General features: G+C 36.6%; 2 protein-coding genes across 2 annotated transcripts; both read right to left on the bottom strand.

The window, feature by feature from the left end:
* Positions 1 to 320: 320 nt before the first annotated feature.
* Positions 321 to 10,282, bottom strand: LOC118277655 (probable metabolite transport protein CsbC). The gene is made up of 10 exons (XM_050696546.1): positions 10,123 to 10,282; positions 8,305 to 8,537; positions 7,622 to 7,775; positions 5,364 to 5,533; positions 4,932 to 5,052; positions 4,144 to 4,236; positions 3,546 to 3,604; positions 3,087 to 3,242; positions 2,235 to 2,417; positions 321 to 1,699 (listed from the first exon to the last, which is right to left on the bottom strand). Exons 1-10 carry the CDS (start codon positions 10,163 to 10,165, stop codon positions 1,469 to 1,471), a joined length of 1,443 nt encoding a protein of 480 aa, XP_050552503.1. The 5' UTR covers positions 10,166 to 10,282; the 3' UTR covers positions 321 to 1,468.
* A 1,942-nt stretch (positions 10,283 to 12,224) lies between these two features.
* On the bottom strand, positions 12,225 to 25,449 carry LOC118277640 (facilitated trehalose transporter Tret1-like). The gene is made up of 8 exons (XM_050696545.1): positions 25,074 to 25,449; positions 21,844 to 22,073; positions 21,019 to 21,339; positions 19,336 to 19,462; positions 16,681 to 16,752; positions 15,451 to 15,668; positions 14,760 to 14,942; positions 12,225 to 14,202 (listed from the first exon to the last, which is right to left on the bottom strand). The coding sequence occupies exons 1-8, from the start codon at positions 25,132 to 25,134 to the stop codon at positions 13,960 to 13,962; spliced, it is 1,455 nt and encodes a 484-aa protein (XP_050552502.1). The 5' UTR covers positions 25,135 to 25,449; the 3' UTR covers positions 12,225 to 13,959.
* Positions 25,450 to 25,754: the final 305 nt, after the last annotated feature.

Raw genomic sequence — 25,754 nt, 5'->3', positions numbered from 1 at the left:
AACAAGCAAGCAAGCAAGCAAGCAGCAAGCAAGCAAGCAGCAAGCAAGCAAGCATGCAGCATGCAAGCAAGCATGCAGCATGCAAGCAAGCATGCAGCATGCAAGCAAGCATGCAGCATGCAAGCAAGCATGCAGCATGCAAGCAAGCATGCAGCATGCAAGCAAGCATGCAAGCATGCAGCAAGCAAACAGCATGCAAGCAAGCATGGTTTCTGTCACGGCTCCGGCGCTGCGGGGCTCCGGCGGTCCCACGCGCGCTAATCGTCGCAGACGGCTTTCGCTCACCACCGCAGCTTCGGCTTGTTGGCCGGCCGGGCCGCCTCGCCCCTCCGCGCCTACGCGATTTTAAATTGCACTCTAGGGGTAGGGCAGACAAGACTACGTGCAGTCGGTTTTGCAGCGATTCGGTTCTGTCACTTTACTAACTTTTATTCTACCATCTTCTTAATATGCCAAGTGAAATTATGCCAAACAATCGTCGCTCTAAATAAACGTTATGTGAAACAAAATTATGCAAAATTAAGCTTTGCCAAACGTAATTATGCCAAATAAAATTCTACCATCTTAAAAGTATGCCTTTGTAAATTCGGACATATAAACATTCGGCAAAACAATAATTATATTAAACAATTTTTATGCCATATGTATATTCGTTTAAAGAAGATTCTGCCAGGTGTGTTATGCCAAACAAATTTCGGAGCATTAAAATTCTGCCAGATAGAGGGAACCCGCGCCAAACACGCTCTCGTTTCGATCTCGTTAAATGTAAAACCAACTAAGTAAGACCTCTGAAATTGGTCAAGTAACCTCCTCAAACGTGAGTAAGTCGTAGCGTCTAAATATCCGTGTAAAAGAATAGTGATAACATCTACTATTTGAATCTCATCATTCACAGATACACATACAATGAACTAATAATCTTTTCAAGACAATATTTTCTTTTACTTATTTTTTAATCGTAATATTATATAATGGTACCATAAAACTGATACATTAAAACAAATCCTTTGCTTTGTTCATAGATAAAAACAAACTTAACCCGCCACTGGTGATGTGTATTTGTCTTATATAGTCGGTGGCTCTGGTCTCCTGCACCGTGGTTTTTTGCTCCATATATTTGTTTTTAATATTTGTGAGCTATGTTGAATTATAAAGAATATAAAATAAGTTATTGACATAGAAAGGACATAAGTATAAAAAAGAAAATAAAGGACATAAAATGACATAAATAGGACGCCTCTGTCGCTGTTACGGGGTGAACTAAGGGTAAAGGGCGTACATTAAGGCAGCTACTCGAACTCGAAATCGCATCGTTATTCGATAAACAGTGTAAAAAATATTCTTAGTTTTTAAACTACGCAGTCTCACAGACATATAGGTCACCAATAGCGGGTTAAATTAAATCATAAATCCTTAAAAAAAACTTCTCAAAAACGAGAAAATCTCCACTAATACTTGTTCTAAACGCTTAATTCTTCTTTCTCGCTCTAAACAAATCCTGGATCTGAGCATTAGATAGTCCTTTAGTTTCTGGTACTAAGATGAACGACTGGACGGCATTAAGTAGACCCACTGCGCCGAAGACGTAGAAACAGCCGTAGATGCCAAATATGCTGGTCATGTATGGGAACACGCCCAAAATGAAGAAGTTGAGGAACCACACCCATTCTATGATTATCATTGAGGCTATGCCTTGGACCTGGGGACAAAGAGAAGAAGGTTGTTAATGGGATTTCGGGTACAATGAATATTCTAGCTACTGGCATCAACAATATTGATTATTATTTATTGACATGACTCTGTTAAGTTATGTCTTAGCTCTGTTGATTTTGTATTTGAACGTGATTATTGATTAACTGTCATAATCGTATAAAAGTTCAATTAAATTAATTGCCTAGAACAATAACTGATTAATTTTTGAAGTCTTCATTTTTGTTTTTATAACTCAGCTTTATAAAATTACTATGAGCTACAGAAGAAATTTAGAGAAAAAATAAAATAATTCGAATTATCTTACACGCTTAGTTTGGTATGTTCACTATTAAACTGCTATTTTGTTATTGGTGGCTTTCTTATTTCATGGGTGCCGACCCATCTCTAAGTTAGTTTGGCTACTATCTCACCTGATGGTAAGGCCAATAACGCTCATAAGTAACCTATTAGCAGTTATGGTTTTTCAATGAGTAAGCAAGCTACTTTAACTTCCAACATAACATTATTAAAACAATCCTCACCTCAGACTCAAAGACCTCAGCTAACAACACATAGGGTATGGTACCAGCTCCCACCAGGAATGAGAAGCAGTATGCCATCAGCAGCACCACGGTGACCCATGCAGGCGCCGTCTTCGTTTGCAAGAGGAAGCCCAGACCAGCCATGCATAGACTGACTAGGATTGATGATGATATTATTAGGACCTGGGAAGAAAAAATATTTAATTATTATGCTAACGGTCTACTCACGTAACTGTTTGACGAGAAACTCGACTAGTTTCAAGCTTATGGCTCTTGTAGCAGCGCGACAATCGCCGCGACCCATGTCGTGAAATGTCTGCTCATGAATATGAGCCTCTAGCATGGCTTGAAACTAGTCGAAAACTATGTATTTTTTACATGGAAGAGACATACGTCGAATAGGCCAGCTAAGAACTTATAATTCTTTTAGTGTTGACATTGTCGATGCACCGATTGCTTACTACCAGGAGAGTCGTCAGCCTTGTTTATCACCCTACATCAACAGCCTATAAGTGACCACTGCTGACCAAAGGCCTCTTCTCACACAGAAAAGTTTTAATCACCATGCTTGGTCAATGTGGGTTAGCGATTTCAAACTTATTATTTAGTCAGTAAAAGTCTGACAGTCCCTCTCGCCTCACCCAAGGCTAACGGGAGAAGTCATTGGGTGATTTTTACTCCTTAAAAAAACCAAACCTTCACAAACCATTTGCTCTCTAGAAATATTCTCAATATTTTTTAAACTGTAATCTTCAACTGTAACATTTTCTCGTCCTTAGCAATTACTGAGTCAACACAATCACTCACTTACAAGGGATCAATAAGTACATTAAAATATTCATATTATCTTACCCGTCTCCCAGCCTTATCAGCGACAAGAGCAGAAGTCATGGCTCCACAGAACTGGATGACGGCAAACAGCACGGTGTACAGATCTGACTTGGTCGGGTCGGTTTGAGTGAACACTGTCTTCGCGTACACCTGCACTGGGACTATCCCCATGAAGACCTGCAAGGTTATTGTGATAGTTAGTAGAAGTCTCGTACAGACTGCACGTTTAGCGCGGTGGCTGGGCCGGGCTGCCATGCACTTTGTGTGATCCACAAATTGTTGTTTCGAGACTGGGTGTTATATGTATGTAAATGTATCCACGACACAGGAGAAAGTACCATTGCAGGGCAATGTGTTACAAAAAAATATAATTGTACATTTAACTATTGAAAGAGAAATGAAAAATGTTTGATTCTCTATGGGTATTTTCGTTATATTTTATTAATAACAAAGATATGTATCATTAAAAACAAGGATTACCTGCAGTGTGATCGCAATGGTCACCACCATGAAGGCACGTCTGGATGCTGCTGCCACAACTAGAAATATTAAATTGTTATTTTATATTACAAAAATTACACAATTAAAAACTATAATACTAAAGGATTTTTTTCTCCGCGCCATTTCCAAGGTAGTTTTGGGGTCTGCACATGAGGTCGATATACATTTTTTACTAAGTAGGTAACTAATTTTTATTTTAATTATAAACAATTTAAAAATATTAGACATGTATTTAAATTTTTTAATGAAACAAATTAGTCGAAGATATATTTTGATTTTAAATATTGCGTGACGTCACTTTTAGATACGTTTTATACGTAGAAATGACGTATTTACTACCACTAAACTTTGATTCGTTTTTATTTAAGTACAGTATTGTTAAGTTATCTTATATGCCAAATTAAAAAATATGTCACACGTAACATTACGCAATCATTAACATTATAATATAAGCAAAACCGTTTAATTAATAGACATCCGTTGCCATCAAGAAGAAATAAAATCTTTAATGAACAATAACCTATTAGTTAGTTAAGTACCTAACCTTCATTATTTTAATTATACTTCTTATACTTACATAATATTTTCAATGGCGACATTTTCTTCGGTTCCTGTATATCTTCATCGTTTAATTTTTGCTTTTCTGCCTCTTCCGCCTTGGGGTCCACTTCTATAAGAATATTAATTTGCACAGTTAAATTAAAGTTTATTATCAAGGTAAAAGTATGCAGTAATTCTAAATCTGCTATGTTAAAATTACTTCATTTTCATCATAATAATCAACCGAGTGACGTCCACTGCCAACGTACACGTCAAAATTACTTATAAACAATTAACTACTAACATTTCATTATACTTAATTACATATTTATAAGAAAAAAAAATAGATACATAAATAAAAACTAAATTAAATTGTCAAAGAATTTGTCCTCTTCGGAGTTGTTAGGTATGGTGCCTATTATACTTAAGTAATTTTAGGTAAATTAATTGTTTTCAAAAAGCAAAAAGAGTTCTTAATCACATGGCCATTGACGTAAACGAGTCAAATTCTATAATAATTATAGAACTTTGAATATTTTTAGGAGAACAAGTCTGGCACTTTAACCACCAAAAAGTAATAGGAGATATTAATTAAAGACCGAGGGCTACTCTCCTACAGCTCACTTAAGGCGGAAAACAAACAGACATTAGATAGTTTCATCTTTTCAAAAGAAAGAGATAAACTTCTTGGATGTCTTCGACCCCGCAACGAAATAAATCAGAAGATATCATGAGCGGCGCTGATCGCTTACCATCAGGTGATCCGTATGGTATTTTCCATTGTGTTCCTTAAACAAAACAATTAGAGGAGGAACAGAAACATACCTGTAACTGATACAAGCTCTACTGCTGGCATGATCTGGTGCTTCAGTCTGGAGAGTTCATCTAACACCACCATTGAGTTTGGAGACACCGATCTGTATTTCGCTATCGCTTCTTTTGCGTCCTGGAATTCATATTTAAGTATCTATTAGTCTGGTTTTGTACCCTTAGTATGAGTTTGCTTTACGTTTAAAGTAGTTTCTGAACATCAAGTCATGATTTTTTGGATGAATTTCTCTATTACACGGGACTCACAACATACTTAATTAGCAATAGCTGTAGTATAATATACACACTAAACGTTAATTAAATGTGCGTGCGTGCGTTTCAACTCGTCTGTTCAGCCATCTCGTAAAATACTAAACCCTGTTCTATCACCCAGCTTACTTCCACCAACATCTGAGAAATACCGAATAAACAATAGATTGAACTCACCTCTTCCCTATTCTTCTTCAACAAGTACACAGGGCTCTCCACAACCAACAATATAAGGACGGTGCACACAATACTGAGTATCAGCTGCAGCCAAATAATTGTTCTATACGTGAGGAACCAGCCGACGAGGTATGACATCAATGTCCCCATGCAGTACAGGTATATTGACGCTGAAAGAGAAGCGAAAGAAAAAGGGTTAAAAATTACTTTTTGTAATAACTATCGTGAGACATACGAAATTAACTAAAAATCACTGGTTACTCACATACATTAATGGAAATAAGCTCTACTAGTTTCCAGTCACAGAGGGACTCTTCGTCATGATCAGCGTGCCAAGACAAGGTGGCGTCGCGCAGCCTACTATGTCTCGAAACTAGTAGAGCTTTTCTCCATTATTGTACATGAGTAAACCGTGATTTTTAGTTAATCAGATTCTTACTTATCAAAATCCATCCTATTCCAACTACTGCTCGGTGCCGGAATTTTGCTACCTTTGTGGTGTCCTACTCTTTACCGTGGTAGTCAACTCAAAGTCTAAGTAAAAAACTTCACACAAGTATTCAACAACTACTAGGTATATGTGATCAGGATCGAAATCAGGCTGATTAAGGTTATTAACATTGAAGCGTATAGTTAATATATCGAAATCTATACTTCTAAATGTCATTGACCAAGTTCCATAAGTTGTCTTAAAAATTAGGTCAAGGCTCTGTCTCATGACCAATAGTTGCATAAGTACTACGCCTAAAAGATCTCGTATCAGATAAGTCTTTCATTCTAACCTCAGCTGACATTTTATCTCTCTGTACTGATATGATGTTTCTATCATTTGTTATGATATTACGCACAGATGGGACTAAATTTGAGATGATTATATTTCTTTGAGGATTTTCTAAAATTGTGTCAATTCATAGATACGTGCCTTAACTGAACTTTTCGTCTTTTAACACGTTAACCGCCACCAATTTGCCTTCAACAGATTTCTTTAGGCAGTTAATGCTTTAAGGGTTACAAAACATATAAAAATATCTCTCATCTTTAATTGCTTATATTATGTACTAGCTTTCGCCCGCGACTCCGTCCGCGCGGATGTCGGTCTTCGCGTGGAAGTTTTATTTCTCCATTTTGAGTAACTCTGACAATGACATCTTATAAATATCTATTGGACCCAAATACGGCGAAGCCCATAATAATTAAGGAGATCCCTCTATTGAGCTACTGCTGTTGAGCTCGCGTTCTGTAGAATAAAACTGAAAAATAAAGATTTTTTTCTACGTATTTTTCCAGGATAAAAAGTATCCTATTTTATGCCCAGGATAATAAGACCAAGTTTCATTGAAATCGAACCGTTAGTTTTCACGTGATGCCTGAACATACAGACAGACAGACAAAAAAAATCACATATTTGGGTTTGGTATCGATCCAGTAACACCCCTGCTATTTATTCTTTCAATATTTTCAATGTACAGAATTGACCCTTCTACAGATTTATTATAATATGAATGAATGAATGAATGAATGAGAGTGTTATAAACGTAAGAGTAGATAAATATAATCAGAAAGCTCCGAACTGCTAAGCTATCGGGAGTTATACGTGTTATTGTGAGTCAACCATAAGAGATAGACATTTGCTGTCGTTAAATATTTATTTAATAATTAATTTTAAGGAAAACATTTCCGTCATACATTATTTCTATGTAACTTTAACCATTAAGGCTGCACACGCGACGGAAGCTTAAAAAATGGAGTAAGTTCTCCTGTTCCCAACATTTCCCTTCACTGCTCTGCTCCTATTGATCGTAGCGTGATGAAAAGTATACTATAACCTGCCCAGGAGTATGAAGAACAATTGTACCAAGTTTCGTTGAAATCTGTCCAGTGGTTTTTATTTCTATAAAGAACATACAGACAGACAGACAGACAGACAGACAGACAGACAGACAGACAGACAGACAGACAGACAAAAAAATTTCTGATTGCATTTTTGGCGTCAGTATCGATCACTAATCACCCGCTGATAGTTATTTTGGAAATATATTTCATGTACAGAATTGACCTCTCTACAGATTTATTATAAGTATAGATTTCATTTCGCTTCCCAGATTAAGTCTAATATAATTAACTATGTATGTTCCGGACTTTCACGGGACTACAGACAGGATCAATCAAGAATAATCCTCCGTTGATGCAGGACTTTATAATTAATTATTACTATTGGCTTAAAGTGAAACCAATTTTTAGCATAGTTATATCCTCACCTGAAGCCAAGCTTCCTCGTATAGAATCCTCAGCAACTTCTGAAGTGAAAATAGGAGCTAACACCAAGAAGCCACCACCAGCTACTCCAGCGAAGAACCTCGCTGCTAAGATCAGGTTTATTGAAGACGTTACTGACACCACAGCCCATGATAACTGCAAACAAAATTCATATATTTCAAAAATGTTTGGAATACGACTCGATCTTCTCGAGCTAATTTACTAGGGTTGTTCTATGGCAAAACTACATTATTTAAATGATAAAGTAAACTATACATGCCACTTTTTTATTTAGCGTGTTTTGTATTTTCTTTCTTCTTTTTCTTTCTTTCTCTTTCTATTTAAAACTTATTAATGAATTTTGGAATCTGCTTATTCAGATTTGAGGATCGTGGGTTGGTTGACTTCAATAACAAATTCACCTGCGGATCTAAATCCTCGAGGATTTACCCAGTCATTGATATCAAGATTAATAAAATTGTACAGTGATTGTACCTCTATACTACTTTATGAGTTAAGAAGGGCCAAATTAAAAGTACGACGAGACAGAGATGACTGTCAATAAAGCGAAAGAAGTCTGTAAGTTTCATAGCAATTGGCATTCCATTGTCTGTGCCTACCCCTATGGAAGACAGACGTGAGGTTATGTATATATCTGATATTGTAAAAAAAGTTAATGACTTACCACAAACGGCAAAGACAATATCACACCACCATTTCTTCTGCCTAAAGCATTAATCAATGTACCAGCGACGGCTGTTCCAACCATAGCACCCAATGAAGGTAAACTACCCAACATGGCTTCTTCTCCCTTCGTCATAGGGGCTGATAATGGTGTGGTGGTATTTGAAGAGTATAACTCCGATGTATATGATGGCCAGACGTTGAGGGCCCCCATCACTAGGGACCCAAAGCCACCTGTAATTAAGAAAGATGGTATGTTTAGTTAAAGTGTGGGAGAGCCATGCTTCGGCACTAATGGACCGGCTTGATCAGAGTGATACTAGGGTCTCACTGAAAGGCCTCCGTGTGAGTGAGGTTACCGGTTACCGCCCAATTTGAAATCCTTTTGGGATTTGGCGGCCGACCACGCACTTGTAACGCCTTTGGTGTTTCGGGTGTCCATGGGCGACGGCGATTGCTTACCATAGGGTCATCCGTCTGCTTAGTAGCCGGCTTATCCCAAGGAAATTTTATAATAACTGTCTTGCATGTAGTTTTTCTCATTACCTATGGAGTTTCTTGCTCATTCTTCTCCATAGGAATTAACTAGAGGACTTGCCGATAGACAGATATTTTTTTAGAATTTTAATATTTGCTTTGAAGTCCCAAAGTGTCGGTCTATTTGAAATAAATATTTTGACTTTTAACTTATGACTCTTGACTCAGAGAAAGATTTTCGATAGCAATAATTATTACGACACATGCGTCAGTGCCAGCTGTTTTGACTATCAAACCGGGCCAAAACAGACATCCGTCATTGCACGATAAAGCGTACACACCAACAATTAATTTATCAATTGTATCATTATTAATTTCAATCCAAAGCATTTGAATAAAATGTTAACAAATATGACATATATCTGGAAGCAAAGTAGAGTAAAACAAAACAAATAATTGTATTGCCAACGAAGATAGGGAGCTGTGGCAATTGTGATGTCTTCTGTTGATAATTTTTAACATTTATTTCTTTTGTCTGATTAAAATCTAGATGTCATGCATCAAAGTTGAATTTTTAGATAAAAAATGCACTTCTGAAAGTCGACGCCACTGACAAACGGTGAAGGAAAACATCGTGCGGAAACCTCATAAATTACTCGTATAAATTTGAAATGGTCAACTGGCATTGACATATTTAATCCCATTATGATACCCTACATTACACTCTTATCTAACAAAAATTATAATAATACAAAAGAAACTTTATTTCTGAATTAAAGTGTTCAGATGTCACTTACGAATCAACGAACAAGTATGTTTTAATAAAGAGAAGAAAAATAAGTGAACTTCTGAATCGGTTGATGTAAAATATTTCTACTGTAATGTCAGGTTGAAAATTGGTTTTGCCAAACACGTGGGTACTTCAGCCTAATTTAGCCAGTTTCTTTTACGTTTCAATACTTACAACTGTTAATTCATCACTTCGAGTATAATAATGCTTACCAGAATTTACATCTTGATATAAATTTTAATCATCAACCATTGTTTTCTTTTTGTCTTTGACTTCTATTATTTCTTTCTTACTTTCTTCACCATCTTTACCAACATTTCCATGTTTAATTTTTCTTCCAAAACCGTCATGACCTTATAAACTACACTGGCCTCAATAAACCACACACAAATCACACACAGCTCCCACAAATATACGAGAAACAATACACACGTCTCTTAACAAAGACGTTCTATCATAAAATGGACAGAAAAACAAAATTTATTCTATCTCAACGGAGATTTTTCATAACAAATCGAGATTTGTGTTCAAAAAAATGATTTTTTTTCTTACCGGCAAATGCCGCATGGACCTGCCTGAGTCTTCCTTTGCTCATGTTGATTCACTTACAACTAACGAGTATCGCCAGTTCACGTTCAAGTAATAGTAACATTTCGGCAAATAGTTTCATTACATAAATGAATTAGAATACACAAAGATGTGTAAACAAAAATCGCGTGTAAATATTTTATCTTATGATAAAACTGACATCCTTATCACTTGTGTAGCGAAAATATTCGTGTGACTCTCCGTTTATACTAATTAGGGATCACTTTAAAGTCAACATTTTGTTAAAATATTTATTTTTAGATATTTCTTCTTTTTGTTTCTTTTTGTCACTTATTTAAAATTTTAATGAATTTCCATCGTGATTCGTGTATGTGATAATAATACTTTATCTTTCATGTTTCTTCTGTCATAATTATGTCACGATTTGATAATAGCCTATTTAACTGTGCATTTTTAACTGTGTAGTCCAACTGTACAGTTAAATCACAAGGTAAATAAATCGAATTAAGAATAGATACTGTTAAAAATGTCGTGGTGGCCCGGAGGTTTCAGATGCTTACATCTCATGCGTGAAAGGGTTCGAAACCTACGTAGGACAAGTTTTTTGCTTTTCCCTAGTTATATGTACTTTCTAAGATGATTAAGACACTATTGAAAAACGGTGAATGAAAACATTGTTCGGAAACTTGGACTTACAATTTTTTATTATAAGTTTGAAATCGTCAACCTGCATGGAGATAAATGCTCAAACCTTCTCCATGGAGAAGAGGCCTTTAGTGAACAGCGGCAAATCTTCCAATGACTTTTTCTGCTTTGGGCGAGGCAAAAGGAATCAGACTCTTACTGACTAAAAAGGATACACCCGCTAGGTCTAGTCCGCAGCTCCGGATCAGGCATCAGCTCTACTGGGCCCCATCAGTGGTGGCTGTTGTTCGATTGATTGACAGTTAAAACTGCACATTTAAATAGTATGGTGTGATAGGCTATATTATTATGGACCTACGATATAATTGTACAGTTAAATCATATTTACCTGTGTGGTATTTCTCCACATATTCCTGTCTAATGTCTTAGTAACATGTTACACGTAGCTAAGTCTGACGAGGCAAGAAACAGTAGCTATTTATGCGTGAATCAGTTTTATTTGAATAAAGACTGCCAACAGTCTTATGTGAGCTTTGACGGCATTTCATTTTACTATTTGTTTGTAATTGTCATCATAATTATCAGCTCGACCTATTGTGACTATTTTTAAATATCTTGTCGACATTTCCACGTCACAATTTCTGAATAGGACCTATTTATTCATCATTAGTTTTTATTACCTTTAGTGTGCTTTTCCGCCAGATATGTGCTATGCTACGTTGCTGTGGATGTGTTTGGGTTCCACCAATCATATTAATTGGTACACATAGCTTAGCACTGTTGGAAACGGGTTCAACTACGATATGTTTTTTTTTTATATGGAAAGATGCGTGCTATGGATGGCTTCCCTACTATCGATACATCGTATACTCAAGCTACGTATCTTCTTTACACAACTACATAACTTAGTATCAGTGGAAACAGTCACATAATTTCACAGCTTAGCTATTACATCTTCGTAGCAAAGCTACATAGTACATCTCTGGCGGAAAAGCACCCTTATACTTATAATAGCTTTTACTCGCGACTTGCCTCGGTTTTTGATCTTAACTCATGAAAAATCAAGAGTTTTTTGAGCTATGGGGTCGTATCTTTGGTTCCCTAAGAAAAGGAAGATCCTCCGACCAGACGAGATGATCGTAGTTGGCGGGCTTTCTGCTGCTTTGGGATTGTCTATCCAAGTTTATTTGCAAATAAACTGGCAACTGATGATAAAGCGAAAGAATAAGAATAAGATTCATAGCAATTAGCTTTCCGTCGTCTCTGCCTACACCCATGGGAGACAGGCGAGAGGTTATGTATGTAAACTTCATAATTATGTGCGATATGGCATTTATGACGTCATCCGTTGATTTGCTCGTCGATTGTTTATGTGCGATTTCGATGTCGATGTGTCGCCATAAGGTATCCGATTAGCTTTGATTGGATTAGTAGGCAAAGGAATAAAAACACATATAAAGTAAACAATTAATTACAATATTTTATTATCAGATCTTCTTATTCTAAAAACTTAAGTAGTGGTTAATCTAGTTGACTAAATTCACAAATATGATGACTTTAACGTCGTATAACTAAAGGTGTTCCCCAAGGAAGCAATCTGGGTCCGATGCTAAAATAAAAATTTCGTTATCCAAAATATTTTTATTCTTACAATCTATAAATTATAATTAGAGTATTGTATAATTTAAATTTAATTACTAACGGCCGTACTCAGAATCATTTTATGCCAGATTACTTAGCCCAGTCCTTAGCAATTGTTTTCGATACAAAATCGATAATAAGTAAGTCCGTTTCCACCAGTGCTAAGCTACATATGTGTGCCAATGAATATGATTAGTGGAAGCCAAACGCATCCAGCAACGTAGCATAGTTAAAGGGTTGGTAGTCGGAACACTAGCAATAATTACATTTTCATCGATTTCCCTTGTTCCAACGAACGTTTATGAATTTTAATATCTGTTTAATATGCATGCAGTCCTGGCTTTACATTTTTCACTTGTAAACATTTTTTATTCGAGGTCTTCTATGATTTTTTTTTTAAATTATGTTTTCCTATCGATGAAAGATAGGGTGATTATTTTGCGTTTTTGTACTGTAACCCAACTTTCCGTGGTTACGCTGTTAAACAAATTATTGTTTCGGTTTTGGGTGTCATGTGAACTTGTATGTTTGTAAACACACCCACGACACAGGAGAAAATTCCAGGGTTGTTTTTTATGGAACACGCTGGTATACGAGTAGACGTATCGTATCACCTGATGGCAAGCAATCGCCGTCGCCCATGGACATTTGAAACACCAGAGGCGTTACAAGTGCGTTGCCGGCCTTTTGGGGGTTATGAGTTAAAAAAAACTGTCTAACAAAAATAAAATCATTGCATTTTCTTCTTACTAACCCAGGTGCCTACCTTATCACTAACTTATTAACATATTTGTTAAGTATTGTAACGAAAATTATCTATAACATATGCTTTGAGATAAGAGCTCTTATTAATATAAAGAGGCCTTATTAAACATTAAAAGTTCCTTGTACTGAAAATTTGCTATTCACTATGTTGATAAAAATGTTCCAAAATGAAATCAAAATTCATGAAAGAATTTTGCTTCTATTTTTGCTTGTCATTTGCACGTCTTACATAAAATTGATGCCAATTTCTTTACATTTTACATGTCGTTTATATTATAATTTTCGTGAGACATAAGTATTAAATTAACTATTATATTTTTCGGCTTATTCACGTAATTGTTAGACGAGAAACTTGACTAGTTTCAAGCCCTGCTAAAGGCTTATTCATTCATGAGCAGCAATCTATGACTGTGACGCTACTACGCTCAACAATTACGTGGGTAAGCCGAAAAACATGGTAATTAATTTACTTTTTATCGACTAAACACCACACCCCTATTTCAGTTTAAAAGTACTCTTCTAAATCGAATAAAACTATGTATAAAAACTTAAAACTAAACAATTTTATACACAATCAATTCAAACTTCAGTACTACTGTACCCTTGATATGAGTTTGCTTTACGTGAGCGCGTTCGGCGCTCTGATTGGCAAGCTCGAATAAACCAACAAATCTGAATGCCGAACGCGTTCTCATTTCGATTACTGTTGAAGATCAAACTACATTTAATTACATTGATCATCGATTATAATTAATTTTATAAACAGCAGTTACTACCTACAATAAGTCTTTAAGCATCAATTTTCCTCTTAGTTTTCTTAACAAATAGAGCTTGGATGGCATCTATAGACAGTCCTTTGGTCTCAGGTAAATAGAAGACACAGTAACCAGCCCCCACAAATCCTACAACGGAGAAGGCGTAGAATAGGGGGGCGAACCCGACTTCTTCCACCACTGGGGTGAATATGAGCACGGTGACGAAGTTCATGGCCCAGCCGCAGGTCATCACGATGCTTCCACACATCCCTCGTACCTGGAATAATGGGGAATGTTTCAGAGTATATTTTTGATGCAGTTTTTGGGCAGAAGTCAGAGGTAATCATTTTGGTTTGGTTAATATGAGAAAATATTGGCTCATGTTTTAATATGGAAATAAGGTTCAGTTTTTATACTTAGACAATTTTGAACCACTTAATGCAAACTAGAGTCAATATTTATTTAACTTCTTTATGTTCTCAAATTGAATTAACTGGTCCGGAGTGAGAAATTTCTTCACTAATTTAATCTTCATACACAAAACTACCTCCCATTACAGCCGTAGCAGATAATTTTAGAAAACCTTAGCTTGTAGATATCTATAAGTCACGGTATAATTGCAAACAAACCATATAAACTTATTGGCATACCCATTTAAACCGTTAAATTATATCGTTAAAATAGAATTCAATCACATATCAATAAAAAATGAGAGGAGACAAACTTAGGAATAGAACTTTCATGGTTACATCTACTGTAAATTCTGGCTTACAGGAGTTGTAGCGGTATGGGAGGTAGTGGCGGGCTTGTCCCAATAAAAAAAAATGAACTTACTTCAGGCAAGAACAGCTCAGCACTCAACACGTAAGGAATAACAGCGACTCCGAAATTGAAGATGAAGCTATACACGTAGATGATGACAGCAGTGAACCAGTGCGGAGCCCAGTGCCACTGGATTTGGGTGCCGAGGAGCATCGTGCAGACACTGGCCAGGACTGAAGTACTGATCATCAACGGCTGGAACAAATATCTCGTGTTTATGCGAGCCTGGTACCTTTGATACTCGTTTTCACCAAATTTCTTATATTTGGGGAACTTCTAAGTTTAGATAGGAGGTAGGTTTTTGATTTTTGCCAACCTGTAAGTGACACCTAAAGGTAAGAGTTAGTTTGTGCTCTCTCACGCTCGAAATTCTCAGTAATGTCACTGGTAAAGATATTCTAGGATTAAAAAAGTATGCATTTGGTGCGATTCATTAGTATTGTTATTAGATACTTCTTTGCAATAGAGACCAAGCTTACGAAAAAACTCCTAACTACTGCTAATAATACCAAAACATAGGAATTAACATAGGGTGACTGGTTTGTCGTGATAAATATAAAACTAATGAGTATACAAAAAAAGTTTCTTTGGGAAAGTTGTTTGTAATCATGAGTACAATCACGTGTTAAAATATCGTACACTAATTACCAGTCACCTTATAGACATAACCACAAGATTCTTTAAGAAAAATAACCCGACTCACCTTTCTCCCATACCTATCAATAGCAAACGTACACAGTACGCTCGCCAACAACAGATCTATAGCTAAGAAGATAGAACATTGGTTGGAGTCCATTGACGGCACTGCTTCCCTGAACAATGTCTCCGCGTACACTTGCAGCGCAATGTTCCCCATCAATATCATTGTTGCCATACATGCTAGGCTTGTCATTAGAGCTCGGATTGAAGTTTGGGATTGCTCTGTAAAGGAAATTAGAATTAAAAATGACTGACAAATATTGTCGTCGTGGTAGAAGTTTATAATGCATTATTTCATGCATGAGAGTACTGGTTCGAAACAAACACTCTACGGATCATATTCGATATTATTAAATATGCTGAGAAACGTAAACTTCCCAACACTACTTATGCCGCAGGTGCCATATGTGGAATAAAATATAAAATTCTTTCACAAATGGCACCCACGAAAAATACCTATCTCCGGTGCCATTAACTTGGGTGCCCAATGTGGAATACGTCAACCTGGGTTTATAATTTCTGATTATGGGCACGCGTTGTGATGAATGCTGTCAATGCCAATCGTTTACATTACTTAAGTTCAAATTATAACAAGAGTTGAAACATTTTTGTAGAAAATTGTAGCTATTTTAAAAAAGGATTTAATCCAACCACATTTAGTTCACAGAATCAATCCGAGTATCTTGAATTACGACTTAGTATTTATTGAATACTTCGATGTTCACTATCTTACAAGTTATTAGAGGCAGATCGTGTTCTGTTCTGCCCACCATATCACCGGTTGCTATTGGAAAATCTACCTTATTGAAGTGCATATAAAATCCATTATGTAGCATTTATCATCAAGGTTCAGTATTATTAGGAAATTGGTAAATAAAAAAAACGGCGAGAATCACCAAAGATTTTAAGGAAGGTTGAAACACGATAGCCTCTGCATCGTATGTCGTGAAATGAATATAAGCCTCTAGCATGGCTTGAAACTACTTAGTTGAGTTCCTCGTCAAACAATTATGCGAGTAAGCAGAAACACAAAAAAATATTTTAAAGGATTAAAGTCTACTTATAGCTCTTCATCCATAAAAGTTGAAGTAAATATACGGATAGGGCAGACGTGATCTATCGTAGGCCGCATCGTCGCTTACCATCAGGCGATTTATGGTGGACAAAAGTCAACCCACCAAATTAAAAAAATACAATCACTGGATTATTTGAAAATAAAGACAAAAGAACTCACTCAAGAACTGCCATTCTGACAGCTGTTGCGCCGGCGGTGCAGAGTTGATGAGCTCTTTGGTAATTGTTGGATCTGGAAAAACAAACAGTACTGTTAAATGGTTCCATACTAAATATGCGAAAGTTAAGTGTTATCATCGAAAAAAACTGGTTGTCTGTTACCAAAATTCCTTTAGGATGCATTTCCACCAGAGATGTGGTATGTAGCTCTACTACGAAGAGTTAATAACTAAGCTGTAAAACTATGTTACCATTTTCGCTTAGCTAGCTTTAGCTGTGCAAGGAAGATGCGTAGCTTGAGTATGCAATGTATCGATAGTAGGGAAGCCATCCATAGCACGCATCTGTAGCACGCATTCATAGCACGCATCTTTCCATAGCTGCACAGCACAAACATAGCTTAACTGAGTCCGTTTCTACCAGTGATAAACTGTGTGTACTAACGAATAAAACAAATTAACGTTAACTTAACAAAGTAACGTCAATCCTGTTATTCATTCATCGTACTCCATAATTTGCAAAGTTTTCCTTGGAAATTCCCAAATATACAATGATGCAAGAACCAGTCTTATTACAATCATCGAAGGTGTGCCTTTACCTCCCATTTTCCTATCATTTACATTCATTTCAACAAGACATAGAAATTTCAGCCTTAACTCATTGTTGTAAAGTGTAATTTTCAATTATCGTCTACTATCGTCACCAAAATGTATTTGTTTTATTGTATTGTTTTATAGAATACATAGCTTTACAGGTTGTTGACGTCACGGAAATAGAATATCAAGGTAAATAATGATGCTGATGATGAAACATAAATATAATTTGACATATACTATTTGATAAAACATATAGAAATACATACGAAGATAAATTACATCAGTGCAATGATTGCCTGAATCAAAGGTTTCAGGTAAACGAGCAGAAGGATCACAGGTAAGCAATCGCCGCCGCCCATGGACACTTGAAACACCAGAGGCGTTACAAGTGCGTTGCCAGCATTTTGGGGGTTAGGAATTTAAAGGTTGTTGGGGAATTGGAGATTGGGAAGAGGGGAAATTGGGCCTCTTTTTTTGTAAGCAATCGCCGCCACCCATGGACACTTGAAACACCAGAGGCGTCACAAGTGCATAGCTGGGCTTTTGGGGGTTAGGAAGTTAAAGGTTGTTGGAGAATCGAAAGAGATTGGAAAGATTGGGACTCACAAATATGACATATTTCCTAACTTAATATTAAAAAAGGTATGCCTTAAATGAAAGCCTTTAATTTTATTAAAACCACCGCAAATAACGTCACACCTTAAGTTTTTACAAGCGTATATAATAAAGTTTCCACGAGTTATCAATGGTATTAAGTAGACGTGACTTGTGACGTCACGGAAGGGGACAGACTGCTTGTCTTATCTCTATTAGTTTTAAGATGTGACAAATCCAATCTCAATCATACGTAGTCATTATTATCATCCTATTATTGTGCCACACACACATGTAGCAGGAATGAGCGTCAGGAATCAGCAGGAAACATAAAATATATAGCTTCCCTGCCTTCCTGTGCCTGTGTATCACCCAAGTCAGCTCATACCTAGTCTGTAATCCAAATTTCATTTCAGAGGTCCAATTACCCCACTTCCCAATCCTCGATTCCCCAAAAACCCTTGAATTCCTAGCCCCCAAAAGGTGGACAACGCACTTGCAACGCCTTGGGGCGTTACATTTCTTAAATTACACGTTTCTTGAATTTCAAACTATTTATTTTGATTCTTCGATTTTGACATTAAGAAATCTGGAATAAAATTTGACAACAGCTCATAGTCGTGTACCAACAGAAATACTTCTCTAACTGCATCGTTCCACGAAGAACAAACGTGTTTTTCTTCTTACAAAGAAAATAACATTCTCACCACATAATAAGGAGTCGCAATTTTCACTATCATTTAATACAAATAATTGCAGACTTATTTAACTTCGAGATAATGGAACACAAACACGAGCTAAAATTATCAAATACGTCCTCCTTGTGATTAGAACAAATAGTTGAACAAATATTTCTTACATCATAAAGGGGTTCCAACGTAACTGGTGACAGACGTATGACTTTATAATACGAGAATGTACTATGTATATTTAAGTGTGGGAGAGCCATGCTTCGGCACGAATGGGCCGGCTCGACCAGAGTGATACCACGGCCTCACCAAAAACCGACGTGTAACAACGCTTGCGTTGTGTTTCGTTGTGTGAGTGAGGTTACCGATTCCCCAACAACCCTTAAATTCCTAACCCCCAAAAGGCTGACAACGGACTTGTAACGCCTCTGGTGTTTCGGTTGTCCATGGACGGCGGCGATTGCTTACCATCAGGTGATACCTTTGCTCGTTTACCGGTATTCCATAAAAAAATATATGGTTTACATGTATCACAGACAAGCTGTTTTTGAGAGAACAAAAACATCCGATGACTTCTCCCGCCTTGGGTGAGGCGAATAGGAGTATTAGATTCTTAATGACTAAAAACCATCCCAACCATACTCCTGCTTTTCGAAAAAAAAATCAAATTCTGTCAGAAGTCATTATTCTACGCGTACGAAATTGCGGGCAGCAGTTAGTAGGTATTTAATAAAATATCATCAGAATTAACTGTTATGTGCTTTTTACGAAACGTACCTGCGTCTCCTTCCAGAATCTTCTCTAGTCTCGGGTCCAACAGAAGTTTGATCTTAGATATTTCTACCTCTACCTCTTTCGATGACGACTTCACTTGTCGGTAGAATGCTATTGACTCTGCAGCTTCCTGTAATATTAAGAACAGTGTGAGAATCATTATAGGTATTCTATACTGGCGTTTCGCCCGCGGTCACGTGGGATAAAAATCCTATCACCCAATTCTGCTCATACCCTGTTTGCATACCAAATTTCATCAAAATCCATTCAGTAGTTTCAGCGTGATTGACGAACAAACATCCAACCAACAAACTTTCACATTAATAATATTAGTGTGATGGTATAGCGCGTTAAATGAGCAGTACACTTGATGGTAAGCAATCAGTGATTCCTATGGACATTCGCAACATCAGAAGCCGGGTTCAAGTGTATTGCTGGCCTTCGGGAAAAGGAGTAAAGGTTACTATTAAAAGAGGAAAGCTCCTGGTATTGCAGTCTCTTATTTTATGATTTGGAATGTGTATGTAATAATTTATACATTATAGTCTGGGAGTTTGGGATTATGCACATTGAAGTGATGTTTCTTTTAACTTATCAAAAATTAAAGTACTGCACTACGCTTTCATATAAAAACAAGCGAGATTTTAATTAACTCTGCTTACAATTTCAAGTAAACACCGACAAGATGTTATATTACACAAACACGTGCAAGATACGAACTAGTAACGCCATCTCTTACATTTACCCTACACTAACGACTCTTGATATCAAAAGCTTTGAAAGTAGTTGCAACCAGTAGGTAGATATAATTTATAGGGCAAAATCGATAACACGTTGATGATAACGTCTTTATGTGACAATTGTTTATTTGTATAAGTATAATTAATTGATTATTTATTACTCATTCATTACACATTATTATCAATATTGTTATTTATTACATTACTTCTATATATATCTACGTCAGTAGTATGTATAAGTGTTACAATCGTGTCTCTCTCTTATAAGTATTGTGGAGTTTGTAGCTTGTAATAGAGGGCGTACCTGCCTATGGATGATGGAGGGCCACCTATACATACAGATATCCCAAAAAGATATCAACGCTCTGTCAAAGTCAAATTCAAAACATTTCTATCAAAAAGTTTATTGTGAGTAAAGAAAGACTACGTTGTTTTTCTTTTTACGGTTCCGTAGCCAAATAGCAAAAAACGGAACCCTTATTTAAATTTGTTATTAATTAACATAAAATTCTAAACTTAACTTCATCTTAGTAGGCCAGTGCAGATACCTCTAATAAAGGTAAAAAGTAAAAGAAATTTATAGTAGAATGAAACCTATTGGAAATACATATATATAGCCTATAGTTGCTATCTTAGCGCATGCTGTGGTCTCCTATAAGTGAAGGAGTACACCTACAAAATACCATGTTTGTATACTTTATGTATGTAAAATGGACTGTGCATATCCTTTGTTGACAACCTAAATAAATAAAATAAAATAAATCCTAAATTAGGCACTTTTGAAATGTCAAATTGAATTGTCCATCAGTCTGTCTGTCAGTGAAGCTAGGTGCACTGGTAACACCTCTTGTGTTTTGGGTGTCCATAGATAGCGGCGATTGCTTACCATCAGGTGATTCGTCAGCTCATTTACCGGCTTATACCATAAAAAAAATATATAACTCACCTTCTCCTTCCCACTCTGCATCAGAAACACAGGAGACTCCTTCAAGACAGCCAACATCAGCATATACAGAACCGACATGGACAAATGCAGGTACACTATCAGACTATAATCCAGGTATCCTCCAAAAATATACGATATCAGCACTCCCATGAAATATGAAGATACTACAGTAGACATTAAGGCTCCTCGGATGGAGTCTTGTGATATTTCTGATATGTATATTGAAGAAACTGTTTGTCCTGCTGTTCCTAAACCTGCTAATGCCATGGCTAGAAGCAGCATTGGTATCGATGTGGATAGCGAGATGATCGTCCATGAGAGCTGTGGAAGAAGTGATGAAGAATGTTAGGATAGGGCAAGTATTGTAGTGGAAGAATTGGAGAAATAGGGGTGCTTTTTCATTATGAGATGTGCTATGCTACGTTGCTGGATGCGTTTGGTATCTACTAATCATATTATTCATTGGTACACATAGCTTCCACCAAGAAATTTACTCAGCCATGCTATGTTTTTTATATGGAAAGATGCATGTTATGAATGGCTTCTACTATCGATCATACACATCACATACTCGAAGAGCATCTTCCTCGCACAGCTACATAGTATCAGCGAAAACTGTCCCATAGTTCCATATCTTAACTATTATATCTTGGTAGCATAGCTACATAGCATATCTCTAGTGGAAAAGCACCCTAATAATTAAATTGGTATTTATTTATCTAATGCCTACAATATTCTGCCCTGCATATAAGATGGAATTTGGCTTGGCAAATACAATACTTATAGTAGCATCTAATATGTTTTAATCATTTAAATCACCCTCACCACAAAAGGCAATCCGAACAGCATAGCACTATACTTCCTTCCAAGCCTGTTGACAATATACCCAGAGAACGGCGTGGCTACCATAGCTCCGACGTTGGTCAGACTGCCCAATAGTGACACGTCCACGGAAGACATGGGCGCTGAGAGTACGGTGTCATTGGACATGAAGTTGACCACATTGTAGGAAGGCCAGGAGAAGACCAGGCCCGTTAGCGTTGTGAGGTACGATACTGGAATGTGGAGAAAGATGGGGTTAAAGTATCAGTTTAAATACTGCTACAGTACTACAGTTGGTGCGGTGGCTGGGCAACTGGCTGCCGCGCAACGGGTAGCGGGTTCGATTCCCGCACGGAGCATCTCTTTGTGTGAACACAAATTGTTGTTTCGGGTCTGTGTGTCATGTGTATGTGAACTTGTATGTTGTAACGCACCCACGACACAGAAGAATATACTAATGCGGGGCAAAGTTTTCTTAAAAAAATCATAGGAGAAATATTAGTGTGTGATATTGGTGTAAGTTTTCAGTCTTACATAAGTTAACTTAGAATAACGTTGCTTTAGGATTTTCGCCTTTGTCGTGAGTGCGTTTTACAAACATACAAGTTCACATACACATGACACTCAGACCCGAAGCAACAATCTGTGGATCACACAAAGAGTTGTTCTGTGTGGGAATCGAACCTGCGACACTTTGCGCGGCAGCTGGTTGTCCAGCCACCGCACAAACTGTGCAGTTATATTGACATAAGCTTACGGTCGACTATAAGTCTCACCTAAGTTAAAATAAATATTATTGACAAAAAGAAAGGCTTCCAACTTTCCATAGTCACACCCAAGTAACAATAAATTAACGACGCCTGCCAGAAAATATATAGCAATTGTTGCGTAACACATTGCTATGATATCGGTAACAGGAGTATATTATATTGATGATTGATGAAATTAACTGGTGCAAAATGGTGTTCTCTACCCTATTCTGTCCCACTATAGATGTAAAAGTAGTATCGACTAGTAATAATTGTTTTTCCTAAAATGAATTAAATCCTTTGCAATTTCTACTTCCATTGTTTTTTTTTTCTATTTCCTTAAGTATATTGCACTGTATTTATTGTATTTCTGACATAATACACACTACACTGAAGTACACTAGAAGTATCGATAGGCGTTTACATTTTCCTGTAGATAACCCAATTCTACAGGGATTTCCCTCCCAATTCTCTTTACTACAAGACAACAAACAGCGGTGTTCCTCGTGAACATCCATTTTCGCTAGTCACGCCCTCTATGGAACGCAAAATCATTTAGACTGTTTTAACTATCTCTATGAGAACAAGCCTCTGACGACACATACATGTGTCTGCATATTAGTCACAAGCACATGTTGTTTTCTCAGATAAATTAAATTCCGACGCGTCGTATCTTACGGGTCATAATCTTAGATACACTTAAAATTATTTGCATTCTTAATACTTATATTGGCTTTTCGTAATGCTTTGCATTATCATATAATTAGCCTGTTTTCATGTAACTCTGATGGAATTACAATTACGGCTGGGTAGTCCCCATGTTGGATTTAGGATAATGTGACAAATAAAGATTTCGAAATTGGAAATCCAAAAATGTTTTGCTTAGAGAAATAGAATCAGGTATCATGCCAAAAAGGTTCAGTAAAGATAAGTAAGTGATGAGATTGTAATGTTGCATTGATTGACAAAAGTTTTTGTTTGTATTGTGTATGGGAATCAAGAATCAATCGAGGTTTTCGTTCTAGAGTTAAAGTCGAAGTCATTTCATTATCATCATATTAGCCACAGGACGTCCACAGCTAAACATAGCCTTCCTCCAATGACTTCAAGGTAGGCCGGTTGGAAGCAACCTGCATTAATGCAGCATAATATGTATTTGGTACTTTTGAAACGTCAACAAAGTTAGTAGTCATACATTAGTGACTTCTTTTAAGGGGGGAAAATGTTCCAATGACTTCTCCCGCCTTGGGCGAGGCGAGAGGGAGTATCAGACTCTTACTGACTAAAAACCACCCCGTTCCTACTCCTGCTTTTCGAGCTGGAGCCCCGTAAAACCCGCTAGGTAGTCCGCAGCTCCAGATCAATACATTAATCTCTGTATTATCTACCCTGCTACATAATAATTTATCATCATTCATTTGTAACAGAAAGAACAATGATCCAATATAGGAAAATACTGTCTAGCTTTTATCAATTACAAAATAAACTTTACGACAAGTGTCATTAAGCACTAAGTCGTCTATACGGCAATTCAGATAAAAACCGCTCTTCGGAAATCAATCGTGCCTGAGAAATTGCACTTTATGGAACTCGAAACAGAGTCTTAAATAGTAAGACATAACTTTAGTCTGGTCTATAAAGTTCAGACGATGGTCCATCATACTAGCTCATTAAGATATAAGTGAGACTTCTCATTATCAAGTTTACTGACACAATACTTTGCAGTTCAATCCTTTAAAGGGGTCACTTTAAAGTGAACTGCAACAATTTCATTATGTTATTCATTGTATAGGTCATTGGAGGAGGCATATGGTCAGCAGTGGACGTCTTATGGCAAACGAGCAGACGGATTACCTGATTGTAAGCAATCGCCGCCACCCATGGACACATGAAACACCGGAGGCGTTACAAGTGCGTTACCTACCTTATGGGGGTTAGAAATTTAAGGGTTTTTGGGGAATCGGGGATTGGAAAGATTGGGAAGAGGGTAATTGGGCTGATATGATGATGATGATCATAATTCATCGTCTTGATAAATTATCCTTTTAAAGACTTTTTTCTACAATTGGTTAAAATACAATTGTAGCAAGAATACTTTAAATTGTTATTACATATTACGTAGTTCCCTTTCAACCACTAAAGCTAGTTGAAACGAATCTTTTTCTAGGTGATTATGATTTTTTACATTCTGTCCAAATAGTTGATCAACTTACTAGCAAATTACACCCAATGGTTTATGCAAATGATTAAAGCTTTCCACGGTAAATTTCTTTAAACATTAAACAGTAATTTTACAGGACTCTAATAATTCCGTAACTCATTTGATTTATTGAACGAACCCTATATTTTAAATTTCAACGAGTAGTGAGTATCTACGTAAATTATAACATGAGACGTAAAAAGTGACACTGAATATGAACTTAAATGAATAATGAACTTACATTCACAAACAAACAATAAAATGAAATAAAAAAACCAACTTACTTGCCAAAGTAGCAAAACCCTGGACCAAAAATCCTCTCACAGTAACCCTGTCAACATCCATTTTGCACTATCACACTTAATCAAATGGCTTCGCCCGAGATATAACTGAATAATATAAAGAAGTTGGAGAAACCTTATACAAATACTATAACTCTTTATTGTAAAGTAAATACGAGAGGGTTGGCGGCATACTTAGAGATGATAAAAATATTATAATAGCTGTTACTTAAGCGTTAAGCGACACTGTTCACTGTTATCAGGATAGGTTTTTATCAACAGCTAATGGGTGTTTTATAGGTGATGTGTTTGTTGAACGGGAATATATGGGTATTGTTTGTGATTGAGAAGATTGGTGTGAATTGGAGGTGAATTTTTCTGACTAGGATAAAAAAAAATGGGAATCAATATTATTAGGATGTTTTACGAATGTGAGATGTCTGGTTTTGGAATTGATCCACTTTAGGGGAGTCCGATATTCCAAATGGATGAATGTTATTTTTTAAACTTTGTACATTGAATTCGTCAAATCCATTTCAAGAGCTTAATATACTTTTTCTATAATCACTGTCTTTACACACATCTCAAACAAATATTCAGTTTTGTAATCGCAAATAAGTGACAAACAATTTTCTTCTTCCACATTTCTATCCTATCAAACAACACTTTCAGACAAATCCAATT

The sequence above is a fragment of the Spodoptera frugiperda genome, chromosome 10 (genome assembly GCF_023101765.2).
Source record: "Spodoptera frugiperda isolate SF20-4 chromosome 10, AGI-APGP_CSIRO_Sfru_2.0, whole genome shotgun sequence".
NCBI classification, from domain to species: Eukaryota; Metazoa; Arthropoda; class Insecta; order Lepidoptera; family Noctuidae; genus Spodoptera; species Spodoptera frugiperda.
This window is presented reverse-complemented; position numbering and strand designations above follow the sequence as displayed.

Coding starts and splice junctions, on each gene's coding strand:
- LOC118277655 (XM_050696546.1), bottom strand. CDS start 10,165: ATGAGCAAAGGAAGACTCAGGCAGGTCCATGCGGCATTTGCCG. Junction 3,605..4,143: donor GTCGCCATTGAAAATATTAT/GTAAGTATAAGA, acceptor TAATATTTCTAG/TTGTGGCAGCAGCATCCAGA. Junction 1,700..2,234: donor CTGAGGTCTTTGAGTCTGAG/GTGAGGATTGTT, acceptor CTTTGTCCCCAG/GTCCAAGGCATAGCCTCAAT.
- LOC118277640 (XM_050696545.1), bottom strand. CDS start 25,134: ATGGATGTTGACAGGGTTACTGTGAGAGGATTTTTGGTCCAGGGTTTT. Junction 15,669..16,680: donor GTCAGAATGGCAGTTCTTGA/GTGAGTTCTTTT, acceptor TTTCCTTTACAG/AGCAATCCCAAACTTCAATC. Junction 14,203..14,759: donor CTGAGCTGTTCTTGCCTGAA/GTAAGTTCATTT, acceptor CCATTATTCCAG/GTACGAGGGATGTGTGGAAG.